This window comes from Symphodus melops (assembly GCF_947650265.1).
Source record: "Symphodus melops genome assembly, chromosome: 15".
In the NCBI taxonomy this organism is placed as follows: Eukaryota; Metazoa; Chordata; class Actinopteri; order Labriformes; family Labridae; genus Symphodus; species Symphodus melops.
In genome coordinates, this window is record NC_136705.1 from 2,511,824 (window position 1) to 2,539,323 (window position 27,500).

The window sequence follows — 27,500 nt, forward strand, 5'->3', positions numbered from 1 at the left end:
AAATGTTTTCGGAGTTTCATCTCATCTCTGGTTTTATCCCTCATGGATCTGTCTCCTCAGTTCACAGCCTCCTTGTTTCTGTGTGAAAGAATTATTTAATGGTACATGATGATAAATATAGTGTTACACTTCAGGTCGGACCAAAGACCTGAGAGCTCTCTCTGCAGAGCTGAGAACATTTTGGTTATGCACACATATCAATAATGATCAGGTCGAAAAAAAAAGATCAAGAAGATGTGGTCGAAATTTTGCTTTGTGAAATGGACACGTTGAAATGTGTAAAAGCCATTAATGTGAATTATCTGCTCTAAATTAAGGTCAAAAGGTCGATGAATTTTCAGGTTAAAAGCAAAACAGCTGCTTTTTCTTTGGACCTCTTCACCTCTCTCTCCCTCCCCTCCCTCCCTCTCTCTTCCCCTCCCTCTCTCGTCCCTCCCTCCCTCTCTCTGTCCCTCCCTCCCTCTCTCTCTCTCTCCCCTCCCTCTCTCTCCCTCTCTCTTTCTCCACTCAGATCATAAGAGGGCAAGTCCTACAGAGCTCTTCAGATAAGAAACAGCAGGAACTCTCTTCGTGTCTCTCTCACTGTCTCGACACTTTTCTGCTTCCACAGAAAATAGATCCACATGTTGTGCAGCCGTGCAGTCTTTCAGTTAGACCCTGAGAGCTTGAGCTGTGACTGACAGATGGACTTGAGCAGCGACTCTCTCAGAACGTACAAAGCGGTGGCGGCTGCTCCGTCCCACGCTGCCTGGACGCAGTTTACTGTGTGCTTCTTTATGGAGAGGTAATTGGACAAAGTTATAGGACAATAAAAACGGAGGGATTCACTGCGCCTGGTCGCACACGTTGACTTAATCGGTGTCACGCGGGTCCAATCAATGACCCGACAAAGACGCGATGGAGACCCCGATAGAGACGATTAAAGGTGCAAAAGGCCAACCGGAGTCTGAGTGTGTGATACACTCAATTGACCATGTTCAGCCTGTCGCCATTTTCCTCATCATTCAAAGGGTGGGACCTGAGGGTGAACTCACACAAGGCCGTACGATGCTGTCGCATGACCGCCCCTCCCCCCTCCCCCCTGCTCCCTGACTAACCGGGCCCGAGCACGCTTTGCCCTGCCGCCATTTTCCATTCCTCAAAACTGTGCAATAAAGACCGAGAGGTTTTGCGTCTCTGACACGCCGCTCGTATGAAGTAGATGCTGTTTTCTTAAAAGCTTCAAAAGATACAATGCTCTTTGATTCTGTTGATCGGTAATATTACAAACACATGATGAAGCTAGAGAACGGAGGACTGATATGCAGATATGCTGAGCATACGTAGCACTGCAGAGTTTCTCTTTGCATTCTTTGTTCCCATGGTGACTGCGAGGTCAGTCTTGTGATTGGACAGAAGGCACACACACATCAACAGGACATCATCCTCCTCCTGGCTGCACACCTGACAGCTCTGTGTTCATGTGACTTTAAAGGACTCACCGTGTGTTGCGTTACTTTTTCTCTCCTCTGTGTCCCGTTTGTGCACCAAGGGGAGGCAGCCACGTTTTCATCGAGACGACATCACCTCGGTCGCCAAGTCACTCGGCTGATTATGGTCCTCCCTCCATCGTGACCCAAACTTCTGAAATGTTTCCTCCTTTTAAGATTTTCTGAAAAATGTTTCAGTTTGGACTTCAGAACAAAACTAACATGTTCACAAAGTGCGTCATGTCACCACTCCTCGACCTACCAGTTGAGAGCCCCTGCCATAGAGCTCTATGAGGAGTTTGTCTGTAGAAAGATGAAATGATGAAAAGCTGATGATCTATAACAGCTGATTGGATTGATTTTTTGTTGGGAGGTTGTAAACAAAACGCTGAAACGCGTGGAGCGCTTTGACCTTGAACGTCTTCAGAAAAACAAGAAGACGAGAATAAAGACGGAGAATAAGAGAAAGAGCTGTTTTGATTCTGTGAGCAGGCACTCGAACGCATCGAGAACACACACACACACACACACACACGGTGCATTAACAGTCACGCACACTGACAGCGTTCAGTCGGTCAGCTGTTCTCCTCAGTGAAGCTTTGAACTGTTGATGTGTAACCGCTTTGAACACAAATCACTGTCAAATCAGAGAGATCAAACCTGCGTGTGTGTGTGTGTGTGTGTGTGTCAGTGTGTGTGTGAGGTTGTTTACTGATCCTGGTGGCGTTTGACACACACCCTGTTAATGAGTCATTGTTCACAGGCTGCTGTGCAGAGACAGATACACACCGGCATGCTGCAGGGGAGGAAGAGGAGACGCTCATCACACACACCATTCCAAACTAACACACACACATTCTTCATCTTTCCAAGAACACACACACACACACACACACATAATGCTCAGACTGCCTCCTCCACATCAAAGAGTTGATAAAGCAGACAACCCTGCCAGACACACACAAGCAGGAACACGCACACACACAGAGACAAACAAACAGGAATATTTAATTCACTCACCTCCAAGTTGATTTTTCTATTTATATCAGTTAAATTACTGTGGTGTGTGTGTGTGTGCGTCCTGCTGCAGGCTGTGAGTACCTTTCCAGGTGCTCAGTAAGCAGACAGGTTGACAGGTATAATAAATATATCAGGGGTCTCCAGCTGATGTGTTTCAATGCTGTCATTAAGATGGGGGCGGGGATTAACAGTCTGCTCCGTCAGTAAACACCGTCAGGTTTGTTCGGCTTCACTCGCAGTAAATACTGATGAACATCAGCGACTCCGACTGTCACACTTCTCCGTTCTAAACTTGACTTACTAACTGCTCAGAAGTGACCTTTGACCCCCCTCCTCTAAGCACAAAGAGTGGTCCTGGGTCAGGAAGACTGTCAGTGAAAGTCAGCAAAGGAAAATGTAGGAGAGATAAATGAACCAGTCAAAGAGAGGAAGCAGAGTGAGAGCGTGGGGACAAAGTAATGATACATGCAGGTTACAGGGCCCCTCAAATATGTCTTTTCCTGGGGCCCCAACAGACTCTAGAATTGCCACTGGATCGACAGGTGTGAACATTTGAGGGCTGTGGTTCTCCTCTTCCTGATAGCGAGCTGTGCAGCCTCCATGCACAGACGCTTCATGCTGTCACCTGTGCAGTCTCCCCGTCTTGCTTTCATTACCTCGCCTGTTTGTGTCTCTTCAGAGAGTCAGATCTCTCCTCTGAAATCAGCTCTGACTATGTTGTTAGTTTGGTTTCTAAATTCAGCAGCTGCAGCTGCAGGGGAACAATGTGAGCGTCCACAGTAACACTGGGACATTATCGTTTCCAATGAACTGCACGGAGATAAGAATTCAGAGTGAAACAATGAAGCTCTCTTTAGTCACAATCATCCACAGAGTCGTCCTATTTTTACTCATGATGGTGACGAATTATTGTCCTGCAGAGAAACCAGCACCGTGTTTGGCTTAGTGTCGTCACAGAGTGTAGACATCAATGGCGGCTGGTAAATAGGCGGCCTCCCACCCATCCTCTGAGTGGGATTATTCAAATTCAGTTTTAAATAAATGCAGCACATACGTGAACAGCTTAGAAAGGGCAAAATCAATATTCTGTAGTGGTTGATTAAAATGTTTAATATGTAATAAAAATGTTGATTTAAATCATTCTGTTACTGATTGGTGACCTCCACACCACCATCATGCGATGCTGTTAGCCAGTTAATGGCATTTTCCAGCATGTGTTAGCATCAAAGCTAGCCGTCTAAGAGAAAATGTTTATCCTCTGGAGATCAATGCACAAAACGCTTTTTGTGCAAATCCAGTTTTAGTTTCCTGTTTTTAAAGTATAGAGAGTGTGCAGGGATTTTCTGCATTTTTTTTTGATGGATTGTGGTGTACCTAAACTCAATGTGTGTGTGTGTGATTTTCAGAACACACCGGTGGGCAGATCCGTGTTCATGGTGAACGCCACAGATCCAGATCAGGGCACCGGGGGCAGCGTCCTCTTCTCCTTCCAGCCTCCTTCTCCGTTCTTCGCCATTGACGGCGCCCGAGGAACCGTCACTGTCATCAAGTCGCTGGACTACGAGACGACTTCAGCGTACCAGCTCACTGTCAACGCCACGGTCAGGAAACACACCACACAAATATCCTACCACCGACAAAAGTCGCTGAAATGAACCTTTAAAAGTATTTTTTGTTCTTAAATTTAAATGTGTGTTCTCAGATCTCCATTCGGTGAGAAACATTTATATAAACTTGTTTTAGTCACAGAAAAAAAGTTTAAGCGAGCAGCTACAAGCTAAGCTAAAGTCCACTGAATCAACATGAAAAACATTATTTTTCGTGCTTCAGGATCAGGACAAATTGAGGCCGCTGTCACGGCTTGCTAACTTAGCGATCAGCATCACTGACGTGCAGGACATGGACCCCATCTTCACCAACCTGCCGTACAGCACCAACGTCAAGGAGGACATCCCTCTGGTAGGCACAAGCTCCTCCTCATTCTGTCACCAACCTGTTCAGATGCTCCTCCTGTCGCTCCCTCCACCTCCTCTTTGAGTATTTCACCAGCTATTTACAGAAATATGTTAAAAAAAAAATAAAATCCTCCATCACACTGAGCCCCCGCCTCAGGAACACACACACCTTAAAACTGAGCCCTGGGCCTTCACACACACACACACACACACACACGTCCATCTAATTACTGCAGGAGATTTACAGCCTGCTGCAGGAGTGTGAGGCCTCCAGCAAAGGTCACAGAGGCTGCAGAATTTATCTCCTAGTGTGCTGCATGTGTGAGTGAGTCTGCAGGGAGCAAACTAAAACACACACCCTCAGGTTCACCCACTTCTGTTTAAGGATACTCGTGTACGGCTGTCAGGAGCTGAAGTGTTCCTGAAGAGCTGTTTGTGAGCTCGCTCAGCTCATATTGAGATGAATCATTCTAACTTCTGATCAAAGAAAGTTCCTGCGGCCTCTCTCTGTGACCTCACCTTTGTTTTTATCACAGGTACTTTTTTTAAGTGTCATGGTTATGTTCCCTCCCCTGACTCCGCCCTCTGAACGCCGCTCCCCAGTGGCTAATAGCCGCCTGTCACTGTTTCCCCTGACAGAGAGAATCACACACAGTGGTATAATTCAGCCCCCCCCCCCCCCCTCCCACACACACACACACACACACACACACACTTCTCCCTCACTCACCTCTCTTTAGTCCGCGGCCTGCACGCAGCGTAGTAGAAATGTCAAGTGCTACATTTGCATGCATATTAACAGGGCGTGACGGAGCCGACGCCCGGTGTCTCCCCAACTCTCTGATTCATCAACTGTCAATAGGAAGGTCACAGCAAGGGGGGGGGGGGGGGGACGGGAGACTGGAGTGGCGATAAGAGAAAAAAGGATGAAAAAGAACGTCAGGATGGCCGTCTTTGAAGTAATTAAGAAATTAAGGTTATTTTCATCGCCATGTTTAAAACGATAGGGAACTATCAGGTAAACTTCGGCACACTGTCCAAAGTGCACAAAAGGAGAGAACGAGAAAGAGCAGGTCGTCACCTCCTGCAGTCCCTCACGTCCTTTTGGCGTCTCGTTAGAGTACTGAAGCATCACCAGCCGAGTTGAGCAGTTCAGACAGCATGAAAGAGTTTCCCTCACTGGAAGACTGTGAAGGTTGGATCAGATCTGTCACTGCTGCAGATCCTGCCTCCAACAGTAGGGGGCAGCGTTTAATCCTCTGAGCACAGACGAAGGAGGTCAGAGAGACGGGCAACTCAAATCTGCTCAAGGGAAACACACACACACACACACACCCCGAAACACATAGACACACACACACACACACACTCCTGTGCTGCTCTAACAGGTGTGTGTGGGCTCCATTAGGCGTGTTTGGTGGTGATAAGCCGAGAGCGAATGATGACAGAGCGAGTGTCAACTGTTCCCCGAGTGTGTGACATTTACATGTTCAGGGAATCAAACTCAGATCATCCCTGTCATAGGTCATCCTGCCGAGGTGTGAGCGGCACACACACACACACACACACACACACACACACACACACACACACACTTATACTAACACACAAACACATCCAAAGAAAACTCCTCCTCTCACTCCATCCCGTTTGTTACTCTTCGTCTGTCGCTCTCTTTTCCTCCGGCCAATCAACCCGTCAGCCGCAGAAAAAAGTTTGACAAAAGAGAAGAAGAAAATATTTGTATTTTTCACATGAAATCACAGAGTTTTTATTTATACAGCGTCTGCAGCCGCTCACACCGACGCCTCAACTCCTCCAGGACAAACACAATTTAACTGTCAGACCCAGCAGAGGGGTGGGTGGGGCTGTGTGGAGAGAGAGGATGAAGTGTGTGTGTGTGTCTGTGTGTATGTGTGTATGTGTGTATGTGTGTATGAAACTGTATCTGACGGTTGATTGGACAGATTCCTCTCGTGCAGACAGCTCCAGAATATCGCTCAAATTATTTCAGCATCACTTCTTCTTCTCCTCACTCACTTTTTCTGTCCCTTCTCTCCCTCTTAGTGTGTCCCTGTGTGTGTGTGTGTGCGTGTGCATGTGTGTGTGACTCTCTCTCTAAAAGGCTTGTAATTGATTCTGCTGTAATTGGTCAATGACAGGAGATGCTTTGGCAGAAATGGAGCATAAACACGCCTCAGACACAATTTGCAGGATCAATGGGAGGCAGCTCGCTTGCTCGCTCAGAGAGAGAGAGAAAGAGAGAGGGCAAGGGAGCTGAAGGGGGAGGAGGGTGAGTGAGTGAGAGAGTGAGAGGAGAGAGAGAGGGTCTCTCCATCTCTGAGAGCAGCGGCAGGTTTTTAAGTCTTCCAGCGTGTCTGATTGAGGAGAGAAGGAAGAGGAAGCTCAGCGGATCAAAGACCTTCAAACAGCTCTCTCTCTCTCTTTCTCTTTCTCTCTCTCTCTCTCTCTCTCTCTCTCTCTCTCTCTCTCTCTCTCTCTCTCTCTCTCTCTCTGCCCGTCACATCCTCCCTTCTTCAGGTTCTCTCTCCTCTTCATAGAGTTTGAAACAATAAACACCAAAGACAAGCTTCTGACTCAGTCTACAGTAAACACAGAACCTGCTGTGATACGGTGTTCTCCCCTTTATGTCTTTCTCCCTCTGTGGTTTGGACTGCAGCGTTCTGATTGGCTCTGTGAATGAGTCAGGTGGCGGGTGTGAGTCCTGATTAAACTCATGTTTGTGATAAGAGATGAAGCTTCAGGATCTCTGTAAGCGTTTCTCTTCACGACAACATCCTTTACATTAAAGGAGCAGTATTTAACTCTGACACCTAGTGTTTAAAATGGGTACTGCAGTCCACACATCTCCAACATTGATCCTAGTTTGAGCAGCTTTCTGCTGCTGGAGCTTATTAGAAACATGCAGAGGCTTTTTAGCTTGGGTACAATCACTTCTATCTGAAGCAGTTCCACTGCCCGCTTCCATCGCTGCAACACCTGTTCACCTGATAACTGCTCTCATCTCATATGCACACCTGTTCATACTTCTATCCTCAAGAGGGCACTGTTGAGCACTGTATGACAGAAAAAAGAGAAACTTGACATGGAAGTGTTAAACGAAGCAGCAGACTCCTCTACACAGCGCTTTAATGAGGATATTTACCTTTTTTTATCAACGCTCCATGTCGTTAAAGAGAATCTGAATGTGAACTGAAGAGCGGAGAAGAAGATGGTGGAGAACAGGAAACAGAATGCAGCAGGTTGATTAGAGCACATAGAGATGGTAGAGGTGGCGTGCAGACAGTCTATGGCCAATATGGTGAATTCTCCTGATTATATCCTGCTGCGTTCTCACATCAGCTAACTCTGACCTTCTGCAGAATAAATACTGTGGGGTGAATATCAGAATAAAAGATTCTCACATGCCGATCAGCCTGAAAGTTTAAGGGGTTTTGTGCAGGTGTGAACGAACTTTAACAGGTAAAAGGAGAGCAGACGCAGCAGAGCGCTCAGGTTGTGTTCAAAGAGGAAGTGTCTGTACGTGTTCACTGAGAAGACAAGTTCACACTCTCTGTCTTGTGTGTGTGTCTCTCTGCAGGGGTACGAGGTGAGGAAGATAACGGCCATTGACCAGGATCTGGGCCGACCGAGAGGCATCGGCTACACCATCATCTCAGGTCAGAGTCACATGATCGATCCGGGTCACGTGATCGATCTGAGAACAGAGGGGGGATCGATGTCTGCTTATCATAATCCCACAGCGATAATAGAGTGGTCTCTTCAGGTCCAACAGTCGATGCAGCGTGCGGGGGGGGGGGGGGTTATTAATCAGTGTGGGCTGCAGAGCTGTCAGACTTCATTCACAGATCATTCAGCAGCTGACTCACAGCAGGATTAAACTCATGTTTGGACTAATCCTCCACGAGGACTGCATGATCCCACAATCTGCTGCTCACACCTACGGCTGCGGCTGTCCTCAGCTTTCCTGCTCTCTGAATGTTACTACGGGGGACGCTCCTCTTGAATTTGACGGGGTTTGAAAAAGAAGGAGAACGCTCGTCGTTTTAAAGTTTACAACGATGTGGAAGAGCTGCAGGATTAACACAAATGAAAAACAAGACAGAGAGTGGCGTGCTGGGCTCAACAGGGTCCGCATCTTTAAAGAATCATATGTGCAACCGTCAACATAAAAAACTCATATCGGCCCTCTGTAAAGATGTTCACACGGAGGGGGCGGAGCTTCATCCAGCTCGTTTCACACAGTGCATCCAACATGCTCTAACGCTGCTGGGTTTTTTCCATCATGCAAGGTGGCGTTTTTCATGTTGTCATGTTATCATGCAGCCTGAGGCCTTACCGTGCTGAGGTACACCTTTTCAACCAGGAAGGGCAGAGGAAGTGCACAGAGCTTTAGAACGGGACGGGGCCGCTCCAGTCACCGGGTCAAACATGCTCGTGATGGGTACGGATTGCCTTTCGAAAGTGCGGCCCCAAGTTCTTTTGAAGCGGTGACGTGCGTCTCTTGAAACAGACAGAGAGCCGAGAATTAGACGCTTCGACATGTTGCCCATGTTTTGGTATAATTCACACAGTCTGCAGGAGTTTGTCTGCAAGCTCGAGACCAAACACAATAAAGAAGCAAATATCAGACGTCCAGGACTTCGGTTTTAGTTGCCGTGTTTTCAAACAGGTGTCAGTGTCGTTAGTGTTTCTTTTAAACTCTGACGTCAGACAACACTCCTCTGAAGAGAGATTCAGAATCTTCGCAGGCCGCGAACGTTCGGATCAATCACATCAACTGTTGTTTTTCTTCTCGTGTATTCGAGTCGGCGAGTAAGGTTTGCGTTTTACCAGCTGACAGCTCCGTCCTCGTCTTTTAATCTGTTGAGTTTCCTGAGCGTTAAAGAAGGGAGGAGAGAGGAAGCGACAGACGAGGTTACAGCCGAGATGCTTCTTTATCCAACCTGAGCTCGCTCTGACTTCCTGCCAGCAGAACGCCATGTCTGTCCGTCTGCCAGGAGGAGGATTTCTGAAAACCTCCAGCAGATTAATGTTGAGCTAAAGTGCTCCAAGTTACATTTTGGTTGTGGTCCATATGGAGACTGTCACTATTAGACGATTATCTCTTTAATGAGCGTTATCTGTGTAATAACAGGAACATAGAGACGTGACTCCAAACTCTTTGTCAAGTTTCAATATGAGGAAACTTTACGAAATTCATGACAGGAATGACAGGAAGTAAGAAACGCTGAGGTTTGTTTGTAGTAACCTATGGTCATGAGCTTTGGGTCATGACCGAAAGAACGAGATCTCGGATACAAGCGGCCGAAATGGGCTTCCTCCGTAGGGTGGCTGGGCGCACCCTTAGAGATAGGGTGAGGAGCTCGGTCACCAGGGAGGAGCTCGGAGTAGAGCCGTTACTCCTCCACATCGAGAGGAGTCAGTTGAGGTGGTTCGGGCATCTGGTCCGGATGCCCCCTGGACGCCTCCCTAGGGAGGTGTTCCGGGCATGTCCCTCCGGGAGGAGGCCTCGGGGTAGACCCAGGACACGCTGGGGAGACTATGTCTCTCGGCTGGCTTGGGAACGCCTCGGGGTCCCACCGGAAGAGCTGGAGGAGGTGTCTGGGGTGAGGGAAGTCTGGGTGTCTCTGCTTAGACTGCTGCCCCCGCGACCCGGCCCCGGATAAGCGGTAGAAAATGGATGGATGGATGGAGTTTTGTTTGTCTTTGACCGCTCTGAAGGTCATCGCTCACGCAGTCCATTTTTTTCCCGGATGAGTTTATTTCTCCATCGAGAACATTCGCAGCATGAGACGAAACGTCTCGCCGTGGCGCAGAGCGATCGAGCTGCGTTCGTAGCTCCTCTCCTCATTCGCAAACTAAACAAGAGCAAAGAGCGCCGAGCACCAACTCGCCATCAGTGTGTTTGTTATCAACATGAATGTTACAGGAACAGACGACTCACAGTGACTTCTGTCTTACCGTTCTGAGTGAACTTCATGTTCCTCTTCAGAACACACACACATTCACAGTCGGGCTTGGCATTGATGTAACACGGCTTTAATCGCCCCGCAGGCTGTTTTTTATTTTCAACACAATCAACGCTTCCCCCCCCTAAAGGACGAATAATCCCTGAAGGATCCTTCAGAAACATCGATCTGTGAACATAAACAGCAGAGTACAGACGTGTGTGTGTGTGTGTGTGTGTGTGTGTGTGTGTGTGTGCTGTAAACTCTGCGTGGCCCCTGTCGGCTCCAAAGCAGACCTGATGGAAGGACATCGAGGTTCTGGTGCTGCCAGCTGGCTGATAAGGGCTGGCCCTGCTTGATCAGCCAGGTGCATCATGGGAGTTTTGGGTGATGGAGGTGTTCATTGTTGAGCCATCTGCTGAGTCACTGCCTGACCTCGCCGCTCAGCGCAGGAACATGACCTCCTGATGTGAGCGTGCGAGTGCGAAACTAGCTGTATGTGTTCATGTATTATTACAGTGTGTGTGTGTGTGTGTGTGTGTGTGTGTGTGTGTGTGTACTTATTTATTATTAACATGTGTGTGCTGAAATGCATGTGTGCCCCCCCCACCTCGGGGGTGTAGAAATGCACACATGCATTACAGCACGCATATCGGATCCTCCGTGGAGATCAGCAGAAAAGTTGGTGCGCACACACTCAGTCTTACTTACTGCAGCTGCCACATGCTGTGTTGTTCTCGGTGTATTGTGTGTGTGTGTGTGTTCAGAGCGGAGTTGAAGGGCTGAGCGGCTCTAGAGGAGAGGAGCATTAAAAAGACATTAATTAGGTGTTGCGATGTATTCCCGGTCGCTGCAGAATGAAGAGTTATCGCCGCGCTCTGAGCGGGTGGAGACGATAAAATCATTATAAGTCTGATAGATAAACGGAGCTGAAGGGTGGAGCCGAGCGGAGGGGGGGGGGTGTTTTGTTTTTGTGTGCGCACTTGTACATGAAGACTCATGCATATGTCTCTGTCGAGCCACACTCCTGTGCTGCACTCCGATTAGATTGTTAGTGTGTGTGTGACAGTGGGTGTGTCTGTTTTCGGGTGTTCCAGTGTGTGTGTGTGTGTTGCAGTGAGTGTGTTTCAGTGTGTGTGTGTGTGTGTGTGTGTGTCTGTTTTTGGGTGTTCCAGTGTGTGTGTTGCAGTGTGTGTGTTCCAGTGTGTGTGCATGTGTATGCGTGTGTGTGCATATGTGTTACAGTGTGTGTGTCTGTCTGTCTGTCTGTCTGTGTTACAGTTTGTTTGTGTGTGTGTGTGTTACAGTGTGTGTGTGTGTGTGTGTGTGTGTTTGGGGGGTCTTGCTGGCAGATTGTGACTCGGCCCCCCTCGGCTCTTGGCCCCGGGTGTCCTCAGACTGCGTCTCTCTCCTGCGGGACTCGTCTCATTAGTTGTGTAATTAAGATAAACGAGGTTTTAATTGCGTGGGTGATTTATGCTAATGATTGAGGGACTGAAGGCGAGGATTTCCTCGCTCTCCTCCAATCAGAGGGAGGATCGGAGACTCGGAGATAACATCACAGCAGATCTGCTGCAGGGCTGCAGGTACTGTTTGTTATGATGCTGAATCCTGATCCACAGGGGAAGGCAGAGCCCTGATTGGTCCTCTGACCCACTGCTCTCATTATACCAGACTCTATAAACCAATCAGAGACCTGCAGGCTGAGAAATAAAGCCAGCGCTTTAGTACAGTTACAGACAGGTGCAACGACCTGCAGCAGCCCAAAGGACTCATTTCATACCAAACAGAAAATGACCCAAACAACATCAACGATGCAAGCAGGGCCGCCTGCAGGATTTATCTGGGCCCCATGACCCGGTGTCACTTTAGGCCCCTCCCCCAGTGCCTTGGGATATGGCTTCAACAACGTCTCCATAACACTAATGACCCGTTAAAAGATTTACATTAAGAAGAAGAGAGCGAGCGCGTTGACATCGAGAGGACACGAGAGCGAAGCAGGGGAGAAGTTTCCTGTTCGATCCTTCACTCTTCATATTAAAATATACAAATATTTCAAATATATTTATATGTATTTGAAATATTTTGTTGTCTGAAAAAAATGAAATCCTGATGAAATGGGAAGATCTAACGTTTTAACTCCATCAACGTACACTTGATGTTTTATCTTAGTATCAGAAACTGTGTGTGTGTGTGTGTGTGTGTGTGTGTGTGTGTGTGTGTGTGTGTGTGTGTGTGTGTGTGTGTGTGTGTGTGTGTGTGTGTGTGTGTGTGTGTGTGTGTGTGTGTGTGTGTGTGTGTGTGTGTGTGTGTGTGTGTGTGTGTGTGTGTGTGTGTGTGTGTGTGTGTGTGTGTGTGTTCTATCTCTATTGTCTCTCTGGAGCTTAGATAATCCCGTCTTAAGTCTTCTCCATCTCTCCACTCTCCTTGATCCTTCTTCCTTTTCATGAACTTTTCTGTGTTTAAACTGAAGAGACGTCCCGCCGTCACGTCGTCCCGCCGTCACGTCGTCATGCCGTTATGCCGTCACGCCCTCCTGTCGTCCTGTAGTCTGGCCTTTCAGCATCAGCTACTCGAGCAGAATCTTTGTGTAAGGAGATCAGATCTTCCCCTTCTTATTTGCATATTATGCAGGTGTGGGGGGAAAAAAGAGTCATCTGAACAGGGTTAAAATATCTGTAAGAATCAGGTTTATAATCAGTGTCATGTGACCGTTCAGTGAGATCTGTGATGTCAGTGAAGAAGACTAAAGAGAACTGTCTTCACAGTAAAGCTTTCTGCACAAAGTGAAGAATGTACACAGTTTATATAAAGACACACACAGCCTGTCTCTGCTCTCTCTCTTTCTCTGTTTCCACCTGGTCACACCGATAAAGCAGTGAAGGAGATTACTTCCTGGTGTATCTGTAGTGCGTCACAGCTTGATGCTCTGCCTCCATACAAGCTCGCCGCTATCAGCCTCCTGCTGTAATGTGGACCAGACTAATACCTGGAGCTCAGCAGGAGCGCTCATTGTGACTGTTTGGATTTCTACAGTTTTTCAATTAGACGCTCTGAGGCTCAGAGCTGGGCGAGCTGTGAGGAGGAGAGAGAGAGAGACAGCACAGAGTCAGCTCTGACTCTACAGGTGTGTCAGAGACTGGACTACACCTGAGGGACTCTACAGGTGTGTCAGAGACTGGACTACATCTGAGGGACTCTACAGGTGTGTCAGAGACTAGACTACACCTGAGGGATTCTACAGGTGTGTCAGAGACTGGACTACACCTGAGGGACTCTACAGGTGTGTCAGAGACTGGACTACACCTGAGGGACTCTACAGGTGTGTCAGAGACTGGACTAAACCTGATGGGACTCTACAGGTGTGTCAGAGACTAGAGTACACCTGAGGGACTCTACAAGTGTGTCAGAGACTGGACTACACCTGAGGGACTCTACAGGTGTGTCAGAGGCTAGACTACACCTGAGGGACTCTACAGGTGTGTCAGAGACTGGACTACACCTGAGGGACTCTACAGGTGTGTCAGAGACTGGGATGTGCAGGATAAGGAGGATAATGCTGCTCTCTCCTCAGGTCAGACTAATCTGACTCCACTGTGCACACACACATTTAGTGTAGACACACACACACACACACACACACACACACAGACATGCTCAAGCGTCTGCTCTTACAGTCTGTCTAAAGATCAGTCGACTCTTGGTCTCTGAGGAGAGAAAATGTGACACGTTGAGCTTACATCAAAGATAGCGATCGATGGCTCTGAGTGTGATTATTTTCCCCGAGACCTGCAGATTACAGATCAATATTTGGTCTGCGACCTGGATCATGATCAGTTCATCTGTGGCCTCGACAACAACAACAACAACAACATGGAGGAAAAAACAGAGGAGTCATGGAGAGAGCGAGAAAGTGGACAGTTATTACAGTGGCCCTCGAGAATAATCATTGAGCTCACGTTCCTGGTTTGAACCGAGGACGTCCCCGGGGACCTGGAGGGCTGAAACCGAGGACGTCCCCGGGGACCTGGAGGGCTGAAACCCCCAGAGAAGACCACCTTCAAACGATAACATACTCACCGGGGATTCCCAGACCCACAGTCATTCCTGTCATTGATAACAGTTCTACTTCCTGTCTGTACCCAACGGCTTTGGATGGTGGGTGAAAAACGCAGCGTATTGATTGGCTGTTGCTTTTCACAGGAAGTTGTTATGCTCCTGCAGCTCTTTCGAAAACGCTAACTTCCTGTTCAGTATGACAGCTCGCCTTCCTGACGCAACAGTTGCAACCCTGAGTTTGAGTGACACGTGAACAGACCAATCAGTGTTGAGCTTTGACTCGTGGTGCATTAGTGAAGTTTTTCTATTGGTTCAAACAGCAACAGCCTCGGCAACGACGTTGATTGACATATTTACAAACACACGCACACACATTTAAACATCAACGTGTTCCTGTTTGATTTTTTTTTTTTTTGTCCTTGAACCTGTTTGCAGAAAAACTTTCGATGGAACTGTTTCAGTATTCATGAAATGCAGCTCGTCTGCCAACGGCGAGACAGCCACGGGGCCATTATCACACACGCACACACGCACACACACACACACACACACAAAGTGAGGAGTGTGAGGAGGTTCTTTCATAACGGAAACAGTCAACCTCCTACTCCTCCTCCTCTTCCTCCTCGTCTACTTCGTCCTGAAGCGCCCGGAGGCGTAATCCTCAGAAGTGACACTAATTTGTGTACATTTAGTAAAGTACACAGAATCTCCCCCCCGGCCTCGGAGCGCTGGCTGCGTGCCGCCTCACATTACTCGAGCGCCGTGTCGCCCCCGCCATGTCACAAACAGCAGAAAACACTCGTCAGTGGTTTAGTCACGGCGATTACACCCAGAACTCCTCGACGCTCGCTCACAGTCATTGTCTCGAACTCAACACACGACACACACACACGAGATGTCGCATACACACAAACAGCGTTTCTTCTTCTCTGCTCCTCGAAAACCACATAAACACAAGGAGGTATATGTGCATGTTTGTAGTTTTACAGTTAGTGTCTCCTCTGTCTGTCTGTGTGTGTGTGTGTGCGTGTGTGTGTGTGTGTGTGTGTCTTGTGTGTGTTTTGATAAGTACTGAGCTTCATTTTTAGAATAACTGCCTTCTTGCAGTTGCTCACTGTGTTTTAAAAGAACATATTTCCTGATTATTTCAGTGAGTGGGTGTCGGCTCCTGGAGGAGAGGGAGGAGCTGACACCCTCGCTCCCCTTTAGCTCCTCCTACTTCTCCATACATGTCCAACATAGCTGAACAGTTTAGACAGTGTGCGGGGGTTTGCCTTCATCCAACAGCAAGTGCCTGGGACTTCTGTTGTTGTTGCCGTGGTAACAAACAGGTATCGATATCGTTTTTACTGAAAATTATATTGAAGTTTAAAACGCTGATATAGTGAAGACTCCAAGCTACACGGAGGATGTTAGTGTGTGTGTGTGTGTGTGTGTGTGTGTGTGTGTGTGTACATCACTACGTGGTTTCTCATTTTCCAGTCCACTTCTGTCGGTAATGTGCGAGCCTGGCTAATCCCCCGAAGTCTCACATCATGGAATCAAACTGGGCCTGTTCGTGCTGCACACACCTACACACACACAATTTACATACCAACACAGAAACACGAGTAGTCCCTCTCAATATGAATATCCAATGAATGAAAGACTGCATTTGGGGGGGGGGGCAACCAAGCAAGACTAAGAAAAAGTATGAAAAATATAAACGTCAAAATTCAGTTTTATCTGCTGATTCTCAAAGCATCATGAACAAAGAGAGACTTAAAGAGACTTAAAGAGTTATTTACGCACAATCTTGAGACAAACCTGCTCACATGTGGTCACAAACACACCGAGTGTCTCTGACGCAAACGACGCCATCTTCAGGTATTTTAGTGCCTGATATTAGCGCAGCGCTTCTTCTCTTACGTGATTGGTCACGGAGTATGTTTACGGCAATGCAGGTGATGATGCACACGATTGGCTGCTCAGTTAGCAAAGCTTCTGTCAGCTCTCACACGCCCTATCTGCACGCCGTATGTGTGTGTGTGTGTGTGTGTGTGTGTGCTAATTGTCAGTCCTGCAGGTTTTGTCACATTTCTTTACTGTGGATACAATCACCTGCCGCTTTTGTCTTGTATTCACCTTTGGACCTCCATCAGGATTACCTCTGTGCTGACCTTCCTCTCCTCATACCTCCTCCTCCTCTGTGTAGTATCTCGCAGTAATAAAGGAGCAGTGAGCGGTGAGCAGTCTCTCGGGTTAATCTGTTGACCTGAGCTGTTGTGACTGCGGACTAACAGTGTGACCGTGCTCCTGTGCAGGTCACACCTCCGCTATTACAAACGATTATGTCTATTATCACCCACCTGGGACGGAGTTTTTTTTTTTTATCATCACCCACCTCAGACAGTGTCAGTCTAATCTCACTGTGAGGTCAGCGACTGACACACTTACTGAGGATGTTCACGTGGGATTCACAGATGTTAGAGATCATATTTACAACGGCGGGAGAGGGAAGAGGAGAAAGTGGAGTTATTGTTCACACAGGACAGCAGAACGTTTCAGTAGCTGTGAGATTAGAGACAGTGCGGCCTGGTCAGGAGAGCTGAGCGGAGGTTCTGTCAGGGAAGCCATGGGTTCCTGTGTAACCTATTAATGGAGACACAAAACCCTTTGAGCTGTACGGTGGGCACAGCCATTCGCTCGCCCACTGAGCTCTGCAGCAGTTTCATTACTCTGCCCGCTGCGTGGCGTTGGACACGGGGGAAGTTAGTTTTTTTAACCTGATCAGCTAACTGGGAAAACTCGCCGGCTGAAGTTGATGAAATTGAAATGTAATTTACGAGCTGTAAACCGTGTTGCATTCTTCTTCGTTGGATTTATTGGCGGGATACACGGATGTGAAAACGTATGCAAGATCAGCATTTCCAAAGTGTCCTGAACTTTTTATTTTATACTTCATTAATGCCAGAGGGATTAACACATGCACAAACAGGACCTGTGGACATGCATTAGTGGAGAGATGTCAGAGGTTGGAGGTTAGCTGCTTTGCTCAAGGGCATCTCGGCAGTGCTCGAGGAAGACAAAACCAACTTCTATATTTCAGTCCTCATCGGGACTTGAACTTGCAACCTTTCGGTTCCCAACCCAAGTCCAAACGGACTGAGCGACTGCTGCCCATACTGTACTGAACCATACCGGATCGTGACGTGGAAAAGTCCCATTTAGAGTCCAAGAGACCAGGAAGAGCGGAGGGATTAGGGGCGTGGCTACCTGGGATCGACATGGTGCTAAGGTGAAAAATGTCTAGTTTAGACTTTTGTTGTCATAAAAGAAGTTTTGTTTATGTTTTTAGTATTTCGTCTGAGGTAACCATATTTGGAGGTCCGCCCCCCTCATCTCCATCTCAGCCTTCTTCTCCATATATGGTCACTTCTGACTCCTAAAAAAAACAAGATGGTGACAGAAACAACAGATCCAGTGTTTGCCACTTCCTCTTCTTTTTTCTTCTTCTGCCTGAAATGTTCTGTTTGTGTTTTCACATATTTAGTTTACAGAAATGATTTCAGTGTTGATGTCAGCTCAGTGTTAATCCACAGATGATCCCGTTAGTCAGACAGACTGTGTGATCTCGCACTGTCAGCTGAGAGAGAGAGAGAGCGAGCTGTTATTACATGACTTACATCCATAATAATGAATAACACACACAATGTGCCCCCTCTTACAGGTAACACTAACAGCGTGTTCGCGTTGGACTACATCAGCGGCTCTCTGACGGTGAACGGGCAGCTGGACAGAGAGAACCCGCTGTACTCTGCAGGATTCACACTCACTGTCAAGGTGAGTCTCTGAACGGGGCGCTCTGATTGGTTTAGAGGGGGGGTGTTGAATGTGTGATTGATCAGAGGATGAAGAGAGAGCTTTGGTTGATCAGTCTGAGGGTTTGGACGGGCCTCAAAAAACATCTGTTAAACCTCCAGAGACACTCAGAGACAATCAGAGACACTCAGAGACACCCAGAGACAGAGCAGCAGACAAACCTTCATATGAACCCTCAGCTGACTAACAAACCACACATCTGTCCTCCTCTTTCTGTCCTCCTGTCCCGGTCTTCCTCTCTCTGTCCTCCTCTCTCTGTCCTCCTCTCTCTGTCCTCCTCTCTTTGTCCTCCTCTCTCTGTCCTCCTCTCCCTGTCCTCTTCTTTTTGTCCTCCTCTTTCTGTCCTCCTCTCCCTATCCTCCTGTCTCTGTCCTCTTCTCTCTGTCCTCTTGTCTCTGTCCTCTTCTTTCTGTCCTCCTCTCGTTGTCCTCCTTTCTGTCCTCCTCTCTTTGTCCTCCTGTCTCTGTCCTCCTCTCTCTGTCCTCATCTCTTTGTCCTCATGTCTCTGTCCTCTTGTCTCTGTCCTCCTTTATCTGTCCTCTTGTCTCTGTCCCCCTCTTTCTGTCCTCCTCTCTTTGTCCTCCTCTCTCTGTCCTCATCTCTTTGTCCTCCTCTTTTGTCCTCCTCTCTCTGTCCTCTTGTCTCTGTCCTCCTCTTTCATCCTCCTCTCTCTGTCCTCATCTCTTTGTCCTCATCTCTTTGTCCTCCTCTTTCATCCTCCTCTCTCTGTCCTCATCTCTTTGTCCTCCTCTCTCTGTCCTCTTGTCTCTGTCCTCCTCTCGATCCTCCCCAAGGACAATATGAGACAGCAGATTTACCATCCCCCTTTGTTTCCGTCTCCTGTTTGAAGGCGCTTCAAAGTCTAAAAACCCTTTAAATCTACAGTCTGTCTCCCTTCAGTCCAACACTCCATGTCCACTCCTCCACCTCCTCCTTTTTTCCATCATTTCTCCTCCTCCAGTGCAGAACAGGAGCTGATTCCCGCAGGGTGTGAGGAGGGGCGTGAAATGGATTTTCAGGTCAGCAGAAAATGGCAGAATTTACCCTCAAAGAGCTTCATGTTCAGAAGTGACTGTGTGGACTTTACAGGCGTGTCCTGTCAAATCCGTTTCACCGGTACGGACAGGAAACGACCTTCAGGAGCCGCCGATGACCTCGATGACGCTCTTGTGTAAACTTTCAGTTTAATTCACGTCATGTGGACGAAAACTAAACTACTTAAAATACAAATGACTGCATTCAAATCAACAAGGACGTCAGGTTAAAGAGGACGATCTATAAAAGCTCAAATGACTCATTTCTGAATATTACTCCATCATGACGCAGACTTCTCTCACCACAGAGATACGCGAGGACTCTGATACAAGAACAAGATAGTGTCTTACATATTCCAGCCTCCGTCTGTCTCTTTAATTGAAATCAATAATTACATGAAAAAGTAGAATACGTGCTGGAAACCACAAACTGTCTCCTAAAATAGTATTTATAAGGTATGGATTTTTCCCTGCGTGTGCTTTCTCAGGTGCCGCTTCTATTGATTATGGAGCTACGCCGTAATAAAACTAATTTCTCAACTTCAGGCGGTGCTGGGCGAGCGAGGGTGAGGGGGTGGTGGGGGAGGGGTCAAATGATTCAGCGGCGTCGGGATGAGAGAGGCTAAACTGGCATGATTACCCAGAAACCATCTTGTTGTTCCTGAAGGTTCCCTCTCCTCCTGCAACGCTCGCCTGTCAATAACAGTGAAAAAATCTGCTCCCACACCCCCCCATCTCAATCTGTGTGTGTGTGTGTGTGTGTGTGTGCGCACCCTCTCCTGCCCTCTCTTTAAACCTGTTTCTATGATTGCCTGCAGAAGCTGATCCAATAAAAGAACACCTGTAAATACCTGCTGAACACCTCCATCACAGAAATCACTTAGTGTTCAATCAGACACCTCTCAGCTCGTCCCTCGCCCTCTCTTTCTCTCTCTCTCTCTCTCTCTCTCTCGCTCGTCCCTCTCTCTCTCTCTGCTCGGCTGTCATTATTCTAGAAACTAGATCAGACAAAGTTTAGACTCTGAATGTGAGCTGGTGTCGGGGCTCTCTGGGGAGTTTTTGTTGACATATAGAAAAAGGGTCAAAGGGTCAATCTTGCGCTCGTGCTCTCATTTTTCTCATGTATCATTGTGAAGAAGGTGTCGAATGACATTTAAGAATGGAGATCTCTCAGAAGCTTTGGGGTTTCCAGAATGCTGAAAAAGTATGCTCTCCTTTGGGATGGCAGGATTTGTTCTCTCCCCAGATTAAAAGACGCTAAAGGACATAAGTGTGCTGACTTTTGTACTTTCTTCTAAGTTAGTTATAAACCTGGAATTCTGTGTTTCTAAATCCATGGCTCCTGGATTTCAGAACCAGGAAGGAAGGAAGAAACTTTCCTGTGAATATTTAGACATCAGTTGACCTCTGTTCGTTTCTCTCTCTCTCTCTCTCTCTCTCCGTCAGGCCACAGAGCTGAACGACGATCGGAGCCCGTCAGACGCCACAGTGCTGACCACCTTCACCATCCTGCTCATCGATAAAAACGACAACGCTCCCAAGTTCAACAGCTCCGAGTACAGGGTGCGGATCACCGAGCTGGCTCAGGTGGGCTTCGCTCTGCCGCTCTTCATCCAGGCCGAGGACAAGGACGAGGTGAGAGGTCACGTGATCACACCTGGGACGAATACTTTACGAGCCACAGATCAGATCACAGATCAGTCTGTTGGTTTCATTCATCAACCAATCACAACTGCCCAGTTCTGCAAGCCCCACCCCCTTCAAGTCCTGCCCCCTCCAAGTCCCACCCCTTCAAGCCCCACCCCCTGCAAGTCCCCTCAAGCCCCACCCCCATTCAAGCCCCACCCCCTAAGTCCCTGTACTTAACCTTTATGGGACATTATGGGGGGTAAAATAAGTCCCTCCTTCAGTCCTTCTAGTTGAAATGTGTGTGTGTGTGTGTGTTTGTGCATGTGCGTGTGTGTGTACATTTGCAGTGATGTACAACAGCATGTTTTATTCCGCTCTATTAGCTGTATCTATCAACTTTCTATGACTCTCGGGTTACTACACACACACACACACACACACACACACACATACACACACACACACACACACACACACACACAAAAGTCAAACACTTTTCCACTTTGCACTCGCCCTGTCTCTCTCTCTCCCTCACTCGCTCGCTCACAGCTGCAGCACTTTGGACCGGACTACAATTTAATTTGCTCTGGAAGAGACGGGATAGAGCGTCAAATTATACCTAACGAGGAAAATCAATCACCTGGAGTGGAGATAAGCAGAGAGCTAGTCAACTCTGATTGATTCAGGCAGAGCCCCCCCAGCTGCCGCCACCGCCACCTCCGCCGAGGGGAGAGTGACAGATAACTGAGAGAGGGAGAGACACAGGCACACACACGCAATGAGAAGGAGGAGTGTGAAGGAAATGTTTGAACAGAAAGTCGCTGCAATGAAGCAAAAAAAAAAAACTGAAGTCAGAATAATTGAAGCAGAGAGAGAGAGAGAGAGAGAGCAAGGAAGTGTGAGGTGAGAGAGTCTTTATTCCAGGAAGAACAGTTCAAAGGTTTTTCAATCAGGACAGACTAAAGGGAAATTTAACAGTATTTATTTAACATCCAATAAAAAGATAAATATGAAGACTTTGTGAACTCAGCAAGGCCGATTCTAGGATAGGACACGCCCCCTGATGGAGTCTCGAGCCTGGTGCTGGTGTTGGTGGTGATACCAGTCCAAATTGTGATTGAACAGGATTTCGTCTCCTGCCGTTAAAGTGTCGGATCGGTGTCGTCTCTGTCTCAAAGTAAAAAGTGGGAGGGTCGACCTGACTCAGGTCGTCAGTGTGCGGAGACCCCGAGTCTCTCCGAGAGTTCACACGTCTGACGCTGTAACGGGTTTGTTCATCCTGAGATGATTTAAGGAGGATTCACGGTGGAAGCTGAGATCTGTCAGAGCGCGTCGATGAGCAGCTGCGGCTGAATGCTCCTTTATGATGTTACAAGAGAGGAAACACACGCACGGAGGAATCAAGATTACAGAGTGAAAAGATGTGGACTGAAAGTATTTGCTCTCTAACTCCGGCTCTGTGAAGCATGGTGTCTCATATCCATCCGCCTCAGGAGTAAAATCTGAGAGATGTTTTTACTATTTCAGTTTGATCCTGTTTGTCAGAGCTGATACACTCATTCACAGTCTGCTACACCTGTGCTGTAATCTCACACACACACACACACACACACACACACACACACACAGACAGACAGGGATTACCTCCCTCTCTCTGTCACACAGGTGGTAGTTACCTGCTCTCTGCGTCTCGTCTTCTGCTCCGATTACCTTCTGTAAAAAACTTTCCTCTTCTCTAAAGTTTGAGGCGGCCGTCTGTGACAGCAGCTTTTATTGGGGGCTTTAGAGGCAGAAGCAAATGGACGGGCAATTACGTTTATGGGCAGTTTGAGGTGACATCCCTGCATATTGGATGGTCTTTTAAATAGGAGTCATCATCCTCGATGGCTCCCCGAGAGAGGAAAACAAAAACACGGAGGCCATTTCATCGGCAGAATAATGTCAGCGAGCGGCAAGCCGTCCTCCTGTCGGCTGCAGATCCACGCCCTGCAGCTTCTGCACACACACACACATGCGCAGAGCACGCAGCGTTTGTCAGCCGGGGTACAGGTCGATCAGCGCTCTTTATGTCACTGTCACTGAGCTCAGGTTTTCCCATGATGCTCTGCTCCTACAGGTGGTTGCAGACAGAGAGAGGGTGTTATTTAGAACATGTCTGGGGAGCCCGCAGGAATAAATCGAAGAAAAAGTCTTCCAGACATGAAAACATTGGATTAGTTTTTTTTTTCTTTCGCGAGACCGACAGAGATTTGTTTATTTACGGACGTAATAACCAGCATCACGCGTTCTCTGCGTGTTCATCACCCTGTCAGCTGGAGGCCTGCGGGTTTATCCAGAAAAAAGCTCTCCTTCACATCTTTGAGAGAGAGAGAGAAGCTGCATCCCACATGCGTTCCTGTGGTTGCCATAGTGATCTCAGATGCTTTCTGGCATTTTGCAATCAGGAAAAGAAGCCCTGAAGTCGGGGAATCAGCTTGTGGCTCTGCTCTCTCTCTCTCTCTCTGTGAGTGTGTGCAGTCACACAACTTCAAATCATCCGACCGGTGGAGAGCAGGGGGTCAGAGGAGGTATGACCTCCTGCTCTCTCTCAATAAACTCTCTCTCTCTCTCTCTCTCTCTCTCTCTCTCTCTCTCTCTCTCTCTCTCTCTCTCTCTCTGTCTCTCTCTCTCTCTCTCTCTCTCTCTCTCTCTCTCTCTCTCTCTCTCTCTCTCTGTGCAGGGCGTGAACAGCATGTTTCAGGTGTTTCTGACGGGTAATAACTCGGAGTACTTCACCATCTCGCCCACGGCGGTGCAGGGCCGTGCAGACATCAGGATACGGGTGGCCACGCCCCTCGACTTTGAACACATCCGCAGCTACAGCTTCTCGGTAAGATTATTTTTGTTATTATTTCAGAGTTTTATGAGTGTCGACGTCAGAGAATGGAGCTGCTTTAATTCCCAACCACTGCAGGAAGGAGTTTTTTCACATTTCAAAGACACAGACAGAAATATGAGAGAGTCTTCTCATTGTGTCCAGACTTTGAGCACATGGAGGCGTGATGCTGTTTGTCTGCTCTGATGTCTCAGCGTGATTGGAGCTTCATTATATTTCATATTTTCTTGTTTTTATTTGTCTGGACTGGAGGCTCCGTCGTGCTGACGATGGATCACTTCCTCACACTGAGACTGTTTGAACAGTGAAATGAGTATTTCTTCACCTCGTGTTTCACGAGCAGAGGCTGAGACAGAACACGTTCTTTACTGCAGGAGCTGCTTTAAGATTTCGACTCTATGTTTCAGGATGTCGAGTAAATATGATGAAGATTGACTGATTCTTTACCTGATTGTTAAAATCATTCTCTGTCGTCTGCACTCAGCTGTATGCCAACGAGTCCATGTCGGACCACGTGGGTTTCGCTCGAGTCTTCATCGAGTTGATCAACGAGAACGATAACCGACCGATCTTCAGCCGACCGCTCTACAACATCAGCCTCCCGGAGAACACGCCGCCCGGAACCTCACTGCTCAGGATAATGGTGAGTTACAACCAAAGACACGTCCACAAAGTCTGAAGATGACCAGCTGACATTTAATGTTGAAGTGGCCTCAACGTGGCCTGAACAGGAGGATCAGACCTGACCTGCCAGAGCTCCACAACTCCTGGTACAGACTCTCGTGTTGTTACACTCTGACTATAGCTGCTCCTTACTGGCACGTCTTCCTACATGCAAATTATCCAGAACGCAGCAGCAAGGCTCATCCTCAGTATGGTCACTTCCTGTCAGCGCCCGTATTCTGCCTCTGGTCACTTCCTGTCAGCGGCCGTACTCTGCCTCTGGTCACTTCCTGTCAGTGCATGTGTACCTGATCAGACTTGAAGCTGATCCTGACCCCCCCCCCCTCCCCTCTCTCTCTCTCTCATTATTCTTACTCTCTGATCTTCGTCTCTTTGAATAAAAGCCTCAATAAAAGGATCAATGAATTGTAGCGTTAATAAAAAACAGAGGAGAATAAAGTTTTATATTTCTTATGAAACTTTCTCATTATAAACATAAATACATTAGAACCGATTTTAATTCCACATTAGATATTAAATAATAATGTGAGGAGCAGCTCTATGATAATAATCCCATTAGAACAGGTTCTTATAGAGCTGTTTTAGTTTCTCTCAGTGTGTGAGTCCGGCTCGTCAGGCTCCTGCTTCTCTGTTGGAGCCTCTTTAAACCCAGATACACAACAGGCAGATATTCCACACATGAACAACAGGAGCGTCTTTAAGGTGTGCAAAGGTTCTGACGTCCAGGTGTGGTGAAACTATGACTTTTATTTTGAAAAGGACACATTAAGCTTCAGTGTTTAGCCAGCTCTGCATGGGTCTGTAAACCTTTCTGCATTCTCACCTCTCTCCATTTTTCAAAAGCATCTCCAATATTGATCCTAGTTTGAGCAAGAACAAAAAAAAGTCTCTCTCCCACTTACACACACACACACACACACGCACACGCACACACAGATATGGCGTTTTATCCCAGCCTGTAATCTTCACTTCATCAGCTCAGTCTATAACCAGTATTGATTTCACCCTGTGCTGTTTGCACGAGCTCGGGGAGGATTGTGGCTTTTTGTCTCTGGCTCATGAATAATAATCACAATCTTTAGAGGTCATTTCAGGGTTTTTTTTTGTTTTAAAGTCACTGGAAGAAATAAAAACCCATAAATGATAATAAAGTTCAGACTCTCATTAAGCATCTACAAAAATCCGGAGAACTGTTCTGACTATAAAACAAACCCTAAAATAAAAAATTATAACATGCTATTTAGACTCTTTCTGAAGACTGCGTGGGCGGGGCTTTTGATTGACATCTCCTTGACTTCGCCCACAACAACTGGTCGTGCTGTAATCAGCCTTGAAGAGGAGTCAGAGGAGAAAGCTGAGAGTTATTCATTAAACTGCTCAATGTAAGGTGAGTTACTGAATGCTAACTACATCAGCAGTTAGCATACCCATGCTAGGTTAGCTCAGACGCTCCTCCTTTTTCCTCAAAGCTATGAATGAGATGCTAAATTATTAGAGACAGCTCCCTGCAATGTTATGAATTTGGACCGCAGTACTGATTTAAGGACTCTGTGTCAGAGTAACATACTGTACTGCTCCTGTCAGGGTCCCTGCAGGATGTTCTTTTTCGTGTGTGTGTGTGTGTGTGTGTGTGTGTGTGTGTTAGTTGATGGCTGCAGAGCTTGCTGTAATAGAGTTTCAGTTGAGCAGCTCTGCAGTCAGTCAGAGGGTCAAACAGGAACAAGTCTTTAGCTCAGCACTGTGATTCACTGGCACACACACGCACACATACACCTGTGTTTGTGTGTGTGTGTTGATGTTTGCACCTTGCTGTGACTGTGTGTGTTCTCCTGTTTTAGTGACACTTTGAGAGTAACAACAGCCCGCCTATACATGCATCTGCATGACACATTTGCAAACACATCTGCACCCCTCCTCCTCCTCCTCCTCTTCCTCCTCCTCTTCCTCCTCCTCCTTTTATGCTATTCTGACTTAATCAGTGTCACGTGTGTCATTGATGCTGACTCTGGGGGGGTTTGCTGCTCATCTTCCTGCACGTGAAAGGGGGCAGGGAGATCCCTCAGGGCCCTTCTGCAAAATATATCTTTTTTTTTTAACATGGAGCTTGATGGGGACTGACTCACTGCAGGAGACAGACTCTAGAGGTCACTGGAGGAACTGCAGGTTTTTAAATTTATAAATATGTAGCTACTTGCTTTTGAATCATGTCAATGCACTGCAAAAGATGCAGCCTTTCCATAACTCTGCAAAACTTTAAGGCCTGTTGTCATTGATCAGTGAGGTTATTAGACGAAGGAGTTCTCTCTCTCACGCACACACACACACACACACACTCTTCCGTCTTTTCCCAAACCACAAACTAACTCTTTAATCTGCTGCGTCACAGAGGGACGTATGTAAAATACTCCGGTGTCGGAGGACTGAGGTTCAGCTAAAATCCCTGAACAGACTGATCTCCTCCATCCATCTGCTGAGAGTTTAGAGAGAGGACGAGTTCAAAGTGACTCAAACTGAAGGGGGGAGGGGGGGCAGAGAGAGAGGGAGGGGGGGCAATAATGGCTATCGTCTCTCTCTCTCCTCTCCTGTCACCTCCTCGATAGCTGTCACCCTAACACTCCCTCCACTATCATTGAAGCACTTATGGGCCTGTCACTCACCTTGCCGTGGGAGGGGCGTGGGGGGGGGGGGGCACTGAGGGGGAGTGTGTGGTGAGCGAGATATATGGAGGAGGAGAAGGAGGGGAGAGAGGAAGTGATAAAGGAGGAGGAGTAATGCAAAAAGGGAGAGGGGGAGCAAGGGGTAGTTGAGTGGCATTTAATGGTGAGGTCATCAAAACAGGACAGGTGAGCCCTCAAAGGTTAATATGAGAACATGAGCAGAGTCCCAAACGACTCAGAGTCACTCAGCACACAGGACAACAATACTATGTGTTTGTGTGTGTG

At 47.5% G+C, this 27,500-nt stretch overlaps 1 protein-coding gene across 1 annotated transcript in view; it reads left to right on the forward strand.

Annotated features, from left to right (window-relative positions):
* The first annotated feature begins 3,899 nt into the window (after positions 1 to 3,899).
* Positions 3,900 to 27,500, forward strand: part of cdh23 (cadherin-related 23) — a 71,636-nt gene continuing 48,035 nt past the window's right edge. The window contains exons 1-7 of the mRNA XM_079362393.1: positions 3,900 to 4,090; positions 4,320 to 4,448; positions 8,046 to 8,124; positions 18,185 to 18,297; positions 20,817 to 21,005; positions 23,719 to 23,868; positions 24,359 to 24,517. Of these exons, the coding sequence (XP_079218519.1) occupies positions 3,923 to 4,090; positions 4,320 to 4,448; positions 8,046 to 8,124; positions 18,185 to 18,297; positions 20,817 to 21,005; positions 23,719 to 23,868; positions 24,359 to 24,517 (987 nt within the window). The 5' untranslated portion in view covers positions 3,900 to 3,922. The remainder of the gene's footprint in view (positions 4,091 to 4,319; positions 4,449 to 8,045; positions 8,125 to 18,184; positions 18,298 to 20,816; positions 21,006 to 23,718; positions 23,869 to 24,358; positions 24,518 to 27,500) is intronic.